Source organism: Daucus carota, chromosome 9 (assembly GCF_001625215.2).
Source record: "Daucus carota subsp. sativus chromosome 9, DH1 v3.0, whole genome shotgun sequence".
Taxonomy (NCBI): domain Eukaryota; kingdom Viridiplantae; phylum Streptophyta; class Magnoliopsida; order Apiales; family Apiaceae; genus Daucus; species Daucus carota.
This window is the reverse complement of record NC_030389.2, coordinates 38925326-38936817: the sequence shown is the minus strand read 5'-3', so window position 1 is coordinate 38936817 and position 11492 is coordinate 38925326. Positions and strand designations below refer to the sequence as shown.

Sequence of the window (11492 nt, the reverse complement as noted above, 5' to 3'; positions counted from 1 at the left end):
TTGTAGTGAGTATCGTATTCAACCCCCCCTTCTACGATACTTTGGACCTAACAATAACTCCTAGGCGTGGCAAGCTAAAGTGCTTCCTTGGCGGGGGTACCCACGCCAAGGGAGCATCTCAGGGAGAGGGATGAATTTCTATTAAAGAATTATTTAATTCTTAAAAGAAATGTCCCAAAAATTCCGAAAATAGGGAAAAATACAAGAAAAATCATAAAATTGAAATTTTAATTTCAAATATATTTTGAAAATTATTTAAAGGCTCGAAAAATTCTAAGAAAATTGGAATTTAATCATAAAAATTCCAATTAATTTGAATTTAGCCCTGAAAAAATACGAAAGTGCTCGAAAGTACCATTACAAACGTAATTTTGAAGAATACTTGTTGTACCAATAAAAAGACTCGTAGTGTCATGAAAACGACTCGAAAAGTCAAAAGAAAGACTCATGTCTTCCGATACTCCAATCAAAAATGAAATACGATCCCGAAGGATACGAAACAGAGCTATCTTTACTGTACAGTCAATTCGAATCATCTCTCGAATTGTTTCAAAGTAGTCAAGATCGGTGAGATCCTTGCGTTATTTATGGAACTTCAGATCTTGGACGATGGGAATTTGCAGAAGTTAGCTTTCTCGCATGATATATGAATCAGGAGCTCAGAAAGCCGATGAGGACTCAGCAACTTTTGAAAAGTTTTTACAAAACTTGTCGAAAGTTGGGGGGCAAATGATATGGGTCAGAAGTAATATTTAATTATTATTAGATATTAAAAGCCCAAGAACACTAAAGCCCAGTTAAATAGGGCCTGAGGCTCTTAAATATTAATTAATTTCGTAATTAATTAATAGAGGCCCAGTCAGAGGTCCAGTTACAAGTCCAAATTCTATAATACATCTGATTCTAGCAGATAAATATTCAGAAGTTCGGATAAACGTCAACAACAAGAGGATAAGAGTTCTATCTTATCTCTTGCTTCGAGGCATACTTCGATAAGAAGTCTGATACACGGAATCGTACTTCCGTCCCACTTCTGACTCCGAAGCGCCTATATAAAGGGCTCTACCCCTCATAACTAGAACTACGTTTTGGACTTGATTCTTCTCCACGCAGAAGATACGTAGGCATCTCGCACCGAGACCAGTCCAAAGCACGAATCGCTCACCCCCGTTTTTAGTTCTATAACAATGTTTGTGTGTGTTTGTAATTAATCTAATATTTAATAATTAAAACAATCAGAAATATTTTAAAATTTGATAAAGTATAGATATGTATTTTGCATGTCATGCAAAACGATGAATGCTAACAAGTTTTTTGTTTTCAAAATTAATTTACCTAAATTCTCTAAAATTCAGGAAGATCTGTAAATTTTTTGGATATTGAAATCTAGCACAACTCTAAATAATTCTATATTTATTCGTAAAAATTAATTATAACTTTAATTAATTAATTTGAAAACCTAATAAATTTAGATTCATTAAAATAATATTTAATATTTATATAAATATTTACATAAATAAACCATAGTTTCCACTCAAGATTAAGCTAATATTTAATAAATAAATTTTAAACAAGTAATTTCCCCAAAAAGGTGTTTCATAAATTTAAAATTGTTATTATTTATAATAATAAAATATAATAATTCCAACAAATGAGTGAGGTGTGACAAGAATGAAAACATCAACCACAAGTTCCAACACAAAAGTCATATTTACATTAATAACAATTACAACAAATAAGTATGTATCTATTAAAAAAATTACACTTCCACCGCATCTCCAACAAATAGAACTTCAAATTCCAACCTCCCCACGAGAATACGAAATGCATATGCCAATATCTGGACACATTGCAAATTTTTTTACTATTTGGATAGGCAAATATGTACTGTTTTTTTGTTTTTTATGCGGACTGGTCAAGGCTAAATGTACAAATAAGCTCAAACCAGTAAGTCCATGTAATCAAATATAGCACATCAAACTTTCATACAGGAAGCATATACAGTAGTTTGTGTGGCTACTTTGTTCGCCTTGCAGCAGCTTAACCACAACTCCATTCGTATCTTGGAGTGCTACACCGGTGAGAATTATGAATCCGTTTATAAATTTAATTCGCCCAATCATGCCAGATACCTGAACAAGTTGGCATTGTCCTTGTCTCTTTCCAGATAATCCCGAGTTATTAAATCTTCGATTCTCTTCTTGATTGCTTTGACATCAGGCTACAGATAGTTGACAATCATCATTGATTATCATATGCAGACATGTGTAGAATTTTAGAATAAAGTAGGATGAAGGAAAGACTATGCCAACTTTTTTTTTTTATTTACTAAATTAAAACTATGCCAACTTTACATACACACACCTTAAACATGCGACCCAATTGTTCAACGCACTCCATTACTAGCTGCTGATAACCCAAAACTTTGCGGCTCTTCATGATACGGACAATTGAAGCATCTATAGCATATCGCCTGTCTTTATCAACATCTTCAATTACCTTTTTCTTCTCATCCACTGGGGGAAGTGGAATCTGCATTTGCAACAAGCAAGCAATTATAATCCTAACATTAACATCTAAAAGGAAAGAAAAATGTTGTCAATTCTGAATATTGAAAATTAACCTTAATCCTCCTCATTTTATCAGTAAATTTGGAATTGAACTGAAAGCAATCAGTTGGAGATATAGTTTTGGTGTTCGGCTCTTTAGATAGAATCTTGTACTTTGCACACGAAAGAGAATGAAGTAGTCTGACAACATCATCATCCGACAAGTTCAACTGAGTCATTATTTCATTATAACTAAGTCTATCAGAAGAGTTAAATAGCAGCAGAGCAGAGGCCTGCACATATAATAAAAATACGGTTTATATTTCAATAATGACACTGATGACCATGGAAAGATTTATAAAATACTAGTAAACATAACCTGGTATGTTGTCACAATAAGCTCCATGGTTTTTGGATCAAATTTTCCAATGATGTTACAAGTACCCAAAGAGTATATCCATGTCAGTTTTCTGTGCTTTGTTTTTGTTTGGTAGAATTCTCTAAAAACTTCAACACATTTGACCTGATGCAGAGGGGTAAGAGAGAAAGATGTGGTGACAAATATATTATACAAATTCCTAAATTGTTTAATATAAGAAGGATTCTGATTCCAGGTGTACCATCTCTGCTGGGAGGTTGAGATCGAAAGATTTGTAACTTGGCCAAAACCCAGTGGTTAGAACAGTAACTGTCAAGTCAATTCCAGGATTTACGTTTGAATTATTATTGAGGTACTCCTCGAAGTTGGACTGATTTTCCTTTGCCAACGTCAAGTCAGTGACCTGGGGAGGAAAAGAGTATGAGAGAATAAAGATAAGGTAGCAACAAAAATAACGAAATACCCATAACAATTTTGGAATATTACCATTCCTTCCATCTTTGATGTAAATTGACCCCCACATTGTTGCTTCAGCTTAGTCAATATACTTCTCTCATGCTCATCATTGGCACTCTTGTCGAATAAGAGACGCCGTGCAAGCTTTTTCCTATCAAAATTTATGACAATATAACATACATTAGGCTCTGCAACAATTTAAACTAACAAAAAAAGGAAATTAGTATTTACCTATAAAATTCAGCAAATAAGTCTTTGTCACTTATATAAGCAAGCAACCTTACAACCTGCCAATTACAATATCAACAGATAAGATGTTACGGCAACTTTTTAATCCTCCATAGAGATATGACTTATAAATCCTGCAAGCTTACCTTCTCAAGTGTTTCCTCAATGGCTTCATCACTTAACTTCTCGCTTCCACCTTTCTTGAGAATATTATCACAGAATGTGGCAAGTAATTCTGCACTAGAGCTTCCAGAGACACCCTTATTGCAGAAGATTTCAAAAGCCTCCTTAAGCGCCTAGACATAGTTAGAAATGAATTTAGTACAAAGCAAAGACCAAACTGGTGGCTAACGAATATGAAACAAACAGAATAATTCAGTTTTACAAACCTTATGGAAGAGAGTGTGGTTTGTAAAACAGTCATTTACGTATGTAAGGTATTTGTCATGCAATTCAATTATTTTCCTCACAAAAACCTACACACAAAGTTAGTTTGTCATTAACAATCTTATCACATTTACAAGGAAGTGTCATCATTCATTAACAATACCTGTTCTTGTAAACCTACTACATCTCTCTTCTCTGCCTGTACAGATATACATATTAGTCCAAGAAATAAGGAGAAAAATCTTCAACTTGATAATTGAGCATAAAGAAACTACATGATATGAAGTGAACTGAGAAATGCAATATATGGATCATGCTCAGTTAAGACAGTCGGATTAAGTAGCTACAGCCTAAAATGCTTGCCAGACTGTAGACAAAAAATATAATTGCCTCGCAAAATATGAAACATTTGCAATTTTGTTTGAAAACTTGCTATTGCCAAGCCTTGAGACGTGACAGTTTAAAATACAAAAAAACTATGATTACTTCCAGAAGCTCTAACTTTCACAAACAATGGAGGTCATAACATATGACACAAGATAAAAAAACAGACCCACTTCATGCACATGTGAGTGCTAAGTTTTAGCAGGTTAAAATTATGCATGATCTATCTCTACTCCGAACTTCCACGGAACATAACTAATAAATTTCATCTACAGCTCTTAGGAAACATTCATCGAAAACAATAAATTATTATTCAAACCTTCTTGTTGCTAGCTGCATCTTCTGCTTGTTTGACCAAAGCTGTACCTTCAGCAGTAACATGCTAAAACATAACACAGCTCAACTAATTAAAATATAGGTAGCATGAAGCAAGACAGGAAACATTGTTCGCAGCTTTTCCACAGGAATATGATTTTATTTTTTTTTGCTAAATAGGAATATGATGTTATGTTATACTTTACGGACCTGCTTGAAAATATTAGACACGGGATCTAGGCCTCGAGGTATTTTAGAGAAGAGCCTATACATCCTTGATAAATCTGCCACCTAAACGAATGAAAATAAGTGTGAACACACAGTGGTGACAACTATTCACACATCAAACTGAACAGAATTTACAACTTTCTGGGTCTACCTTGTCATCCCTAAGCAATGCATGACACCCAGAGTGTTCTTTCTCAAGCAGCTGAGTTGCATAGTGTGATAGTAACTCATGTTGAACTTTCTACAAAAGAAACATTATGCACAGAGCAGAAGATTGCAAATGACCAAAACTGAACAGAAAACTACAAACAAGAGAGTAGGCAATTCACAACTAGTATAAGGGATAAATTTCTCCTACAAATTACTCAATGGTAGCCACTTGCAACAACCTAGTCCTTTACAATAACTGGCATGATACAATATATTTGCCTATATATAAATAACTAAACACACAATTGATTTCAGATCTGGAGCACATACCTCAAGCAACTTGGGTTCACTACTAGAATGAAGGTAGTTAGAGACCCTGTCCTTTTCCCGTCTCAAACACTCTTCCGCCTTGTTTAAGAATAAAAAAAGAAATCACTAAACATTTGTGTTCAGAGCCATACTTAAACTTGAGAAATGTAAACATTTACTTTGAGCATATAATCTGGACAAGAATCTTCTAAGATCCAGTTGGAAGCCTTTCGAGAATAGTATGCTGCTGTATCTTTGAGCATGTCTGCTTCAAAGTCATTCTCATAATAATCCATTTGACTCATTCCAACTTCAACAAATATATCTAGAACATTCTTCAACAAAGCTCGGTCAATTTGCTCTCCCTCGCGCTCTTGATTAATCTGGTTTAAAACATCAGTGAGTAACTAGGCAGAAATGCAAAGTCAGATAAGTTACATTTTAGGGCTTACCAATGATATTACAGCATCCCTTACTTTCCCATTTATCTCCTGGTAAACCTGAGAACACAGCATGGTCATATGATATTCAATGCAATATGCTTATACACGTGTTATATTAAAACACCAGATTTTTTAAGAGAGAATTCTTAAACCTGTCAAAAATAACAATATTGTGAAGCTCAAGTAAAAATAAAGTGCATCTCTAAATGAGATTTATAGCCAATAAAGCAACAAAGCACAAATGTTGAAGAACATATCAATATTAAATTATTAATATATAAAAATTTACCAGGTCCCGAAAGCAAGTGAGTCCAACTTCATGAAGTGGTGGAAGTGACCTCCGAGCAATAAAATAGCGATCAAGATAGTGAAAGAATCGAGAAAGCCACCTGACCATGACCTTATGATTAGACCATCTCTTCACAAGTTCTCTAAGCATGAATTCATCATGCTTCTCTCTCAATGAAGGCAATACCTAAATAAGAAATATAGTCATCACTCATCAGCTATCAAATGACACAGTATAATTGTTACAAAGTTTCATACACCCATTAGCAGTTAGCTAGATCTTTTTTTGCTTTCGGAAAAAAAAAACTCTTAGGAAGAATATGATATAAGTAGTTGATAACAAGTGAACGAGGTCTATCACACAGTTGTGAGTTGCCAGCTGGAAATGCAGTGGAAAAAACAACCCAATGCTTAGGGACATCTTGTTGTTCAATTCTCTATATAATCTTACCTTTCAGAAGAATGTGAAATACTTCGAAGCTGAATAATATACTTCATAAGAATAGAATAGGAGAGTTTGAACATATTTCAAAATGAAAATATTATTAAAGAGAAGCAGACGTACTGTAGAAGTAATGTACTCCTCAATAGCTTCACGATACTTTTCATACAGCTGCTGAGAGTAATCATGTGGAGGTTTCTGTGTACACATGTTATAGATAGTTCTGAACACATAATTAAGGAAACACAATATATTAGTCAAATTTACACCACAAATATAATACATAAATATATAACCACTAAACTTGAAAGGATACGTATAAAGCATCATATAATCCTCCGAGCTGAATTGCGGCTCCGGAAAGCCTTCTAAAATATTCTTTAGCTTTGTGATTCCCTTTTGCATAAAGTCCCATCCCTGCTCCAGGTCTATAGTTTTCCGCTCAATCATCATGACAAACTCAAATCCTTAACAACAGAACCTGTACAATCTAACACCCTGATCAGCATAACAATCTAACCTTATACATTTCAATTAAGAAACACTAATCACGAAATCCAATCACCAAATGCTCACGCACAAGCATAAAAAAAAACTCTAGCAACATATAACACCTGATTATCCACAGCACTTAAAACCAAACCTATGGTGCAAAAGTAATAAAATCGAAGAATTCAATCACAATCAAACGAATCAGATTTCTCGGAAAACAGTTTATCAATAACAGACACAGCCTGGACAATTTTACCATGCCACATCAGCATAACAAATTGACAATATACATTTTAATCATGAGACCTATAAAAGGGAGTTCAAGCACCAAATGATCACACGCGAAAATAAAATAAACTCTGAATCGAACGGAAATTAGCAATTAAAACCTAAATTCCACAGCTAAACACTGAGTTATCGGACGGAATCATAATTCTCGATATTAGCCATTAACCATACGTGAACCAAATCAATACAATCAGAGGGAGGGAGAGAGAGAGGGGGAGAGAGAGAGATCAACCTGGTTGACTAGGTAGGAAAAAATGGATGTGAAATTCAAAACCCTAGAAATTAAGAAACGGTGAAGGAGAAGCTATAAGGATGAGGTGAATTTAAGTTTTGTTTATGATTTTGTGTTTATTAATCTCCTTTCTTTGCGCCCTTTTTTCCTCTCGGGAAAGTCTGCTCCAAAGATTACCACAGTCTCGTGGCATTTCCTTCGTCGGATCAATGTAGTAATTAATTAGTCATTTCTTTATGTTACTCCCTCTCTCCCATTTTTCATCGCGGAGATTAAGAAAAATGTAGTAAATGTAGTTGAAAAGTGGGTAAAATGGTGATATCTATCAATATTTAATAATAGATTTGAGATAGTACCTATCAATATTTAATACTAGATTTGAGATAGTAGAGTAAAATAATGTATGTAATAGTGTTTATTTAATAAAAAAAGAGTATAAAACATAGAGATAGCGGGTGTAAATGTAATAGTGAAAAGTAGTGTTCAAAAATAGAGTATTATGGGTTCATTCTTTTTGGGACGTCCCAAAAAGGAAATGAAGTCATTTAAAATATAGTTTTATAATATATTTTTTAAACATTTTTTCCTCTCAATAGGTGTTTAAATTTTTATTTAAAAAAGCTAATTTTAAAAAAATATTATGAAACTATACTTGATAGGAGCCTCAAAATGCGAGCAAACAGTGAACGTAAACAACTAGAACGGAGGGAGTACATACTACTTCGTAAATTGAAAAAAAAATCGTGGACTTCCTCAAATTGTCCTTTAATATTTTTTAAATTTATTGTATATTTTTACTCATATTTATTATGCAAAATTTTTTATACTCCCCGTTTCAAAATACATGTCCACTTTAGAATAGAGGTTGGTTCAAAATATTTGTCCACTTCAACTTTCAATATAGATTTATATTTTAAACTCAACTTCGCTTCACATATTTCTAATTTCTAATTTATATTTCCAAAATCAACCATATCTCTCATCAAACCATTAGCCATAAAACCATTAGATTATTTCTAGTATAAGTTAGGGTTCTGCAGCATAACTGCACATGTAAAAAATGTCTTATTTATGTATTATATTTTTGAAATTATTTTTGGACACAAAGAACGATGAAAAAAATGTATTTAGATATAGATCCTGAAAATCAATGTAAAAAATAAGGTTCTGCAGCAAAATTTTAGTGAATCTGTTTTAAGTACGGGTTCTGCAGTAGAACTGCACATAAAAAAAAAGTCCATTGGACTAATCAAAAGTTGATTTTAAAAATTTAGCCAATAAAATTTAAATGACATAAATTCGCGGAAGCAAAGATGAAAGGAAGAAGGATAAACGAGGCGGCAAATAAGGAACCAAGTACAAAAGACTACAACTAGACAATAAGGGGTCGTTTGGGTGAATTCAAAATAAGTGTTTTTTGCTTAAAATAAATAAGTGGAGTAGAAATTAGAAGCAAAATAAGACTTATAAGTGATTAAAGTGTTTGAGAAATAAATAGAAGCCCTAAAACAAAAGTTAGCATTCCTAATTTTTTATAAGTGCTTCTTGACAACGATACGAATAAATGCTCCTAACTTATAATCCAGAAGCTGGACTTAAAAGTACTAAACAAACACCCACTAAAATATAAAGTCATCTGAAATGACATTGTCATTGATTAATGATAAGACAAAATTGAGATATATGGTCAAAAATCCATCAAATATGACATTGCATCGAAAATATAATAATTTAAACAATTGATATATAAATACATTGATACAATTGCAAAATATAATCTTATTAAAAAAATTAAAATAACTTTTATATAAACAAAATATAAGTGCAACAAATAGTCTTACAAATTTCTTTAAATTAACCAATTTAGTAACTCCCACTGAATCAATAACATATATGGCTACAAATGAAATAACAAGAGGATATAGGTACCAAATATCGAACCAAAAACAAAGGACATATGTGAAATGTACTAGAAATTTCATTAAATGATTCGTCGACAAGCAGCTCAATAAGCTCCTCACCGCCTTGTTAAATGGTTCAGCTTGTTCATGCCGAATCGTCCTTAACGTGAACAATGTTTATACAAGTTTTCTTAACGGCTTTGCTTGCTTTTGATATTTTGTTTCTGATCTGAACTCCAGAACTTCATAGACATGTCAGATGTTCACTTGCCTGCACAATGGTATCAGCAACTTTCAGTTTAAGCTGAATTACTGGATCTCTTTCGAATCTAGATTTCTATTGAACTTGTAAACTTCTGGAAAGTGGTAGCCACAGGGGCGGAACAAGAAACAAAATCTTGAGGGCCACCAAGCAAATTTTCGGAAAACACCTGTATATTTTTAAATTTTGGGGGGTACTTTTATAATTTTGTAAAATTTAGAATGGTGAATAAATGTAAAAAATAATTTTAGAGGGGGCACGTGTCCCCGTGCTTCTTACTAGATCCGCCCCCGGTAGCCAGTAGTTCATGATTAAGTTGAGTTCAGATAATGGTGATTGCTATGTATCCACAATTGCTTATTTATTTAGACTCAATGCAGATGCAGTTGAAGTGGCTTGTTACTACTAACTTGGAACTAAGTCCAAAGCCTCGGAGTTCAACTTCTATTTGGACAAAAGGAACCGGCAAGGTCGCAAGGACAAGAGGATAAAGGTTCTCAACATTCAAATTTCAGTATCTTACTGGCTTAATAGCAATTTTTTTTAACATTGATGTTAATCAGAAAAACAGTAAGAGCTGCAACAACCTGAGTGTACAATAACAGAGGATCAGGCAATTCTATAAATCGTTTGCATATTGAAATAAATCTGATGACCTCTTAAAATATATTGTAGAACTTCTCTGACGTTTCCACGAGGCCTTTGACTTGGTATATTCCTGACTCATCTGCCATCTCCATGTAGATATGCAGAACATATTTACCAGGCTTTAATCAATTTCTTCTGTCTACTGTTCTCCATCATCTAAAACAGAATGTAACAAGGTCTAGAATGTCACTATGTGGTATATATCAGAACAAGAATTTAAACAGAAAACTCCTGCAAGTAACTCACTCCATGGATTCGACAACCTCTCACACTAGAAAGTGATTCAAAATTCTATGATCAGATTTTCTGATGGTAAGCAATTTATAAATGATTAATGGTCAAGACCTTGCAATGTGAGAGCAGTTTACAGTTCATCATAAAGAATAAATCAGACTCAACCGGTTAGATATTCCAAATTGGTAACTCTTCCAACAACTTGTCATGCGCAACAATAATCCTCCTTAAAGAGAAATCCCAGTAACTTGATTATCACAAGCATATAAAAATTATACTTCCTCCTCCATCTAAACAATATTATCCCGTGTTAACTACTTCTTTTTGCAGAGGCCTGCTTCTAATGACTACCATAGGTACATCATCTTCTGATTACTGGTATTTTGGGAAGTTTGTGTAACAGGTTCAGTTCAGACAGTTAGTTTCTTTCTTCTGTAGATGCCTAATATAGTACAGCAACAAAAATGTTCAAGAGGAAGGCAACGGCTATAAGACTGCCTATAGTGACCAATCTACATTACCTGTTTTCAGAGGACTAATAAACCGGAATTTATATAGGAATCACGCAAAAGCTAGCCGATGTTTTCAAATGTATCAAGTATCGCGGAAAAAGGGCAAAGGTTATGAAAACTAGTTCCCATAACAAGAAGGAAAAGAAACAAAACAAGAGGCAGAAAAGGAGGAAAGATCATTGCCTGTATCAAGTTCTTCGCGATTATTGAAAACATTGCTGCTCCTGCTTTTTCGAGCTAATTCTTCACCAGAACTCCTGACAATCGATTGTCCAGCAATCCCAGATGTAGGTGTCATTTGGCGATCCCAGATGTGTCAATATCAACGACGACTCATTATTTCGATGAGCGGATCCTCTAAGATT

General features: G+C 33.7%; 1 protein-coding gene across 2 annotated transcripts; it reads right to left on the bottom strand.

Moving 5' to 3' along the window:
* Positions 1–1689: 1689 nt before the first annotated feature.
* On the bottom strand, positions 1690–7778 carry LOC108202763 (cullin-1). 2 transcript variants are annotated; one of them, XM_017371294.2, is made up of 20 exons: positions 7571–7778; positions 6875–7039; positions 6682–6781; positions 6118–6303; positions 5838–5885; positions 5565–5768; positions 5407–5484; positions 5078–5167; positions 4909–4989; positions 4703–4765; positions 4163–4198; positions 4002–4088; positions 3759–3908; positions 3616–3671; positions 3415–3535; positions 3170–3331; positions 2929–3072; positions 2624–2842; positions 2365–2532; positions 1690–2221 (listed from the first exon to the last, which is right to left on the bottom strand). In XM_017371294.2, the coding sequence occupies exons 2-20, from the start codon at positions 7009–7011 to the stop codon at positions 2120–2122; spliced, it is 2232 nt and encodes a 743-aa protein (XP_017226783.1). In that variant the 5' UTR covers positions 7012–7039; positions 7571–7778; the 3' UTR covers positions 1690–2119. The 2 variants fall into 2 exon arrangements, with proteins under 2 accessions (XP_017226783.1, XP_017226784.1); XM_017371295.2 differs by having other exon boundaries at positions 6875–7048; positions 7571–7777.
* Between the last annotated feature and the right edge of the window lie 3714 nt (positions 7779–11492).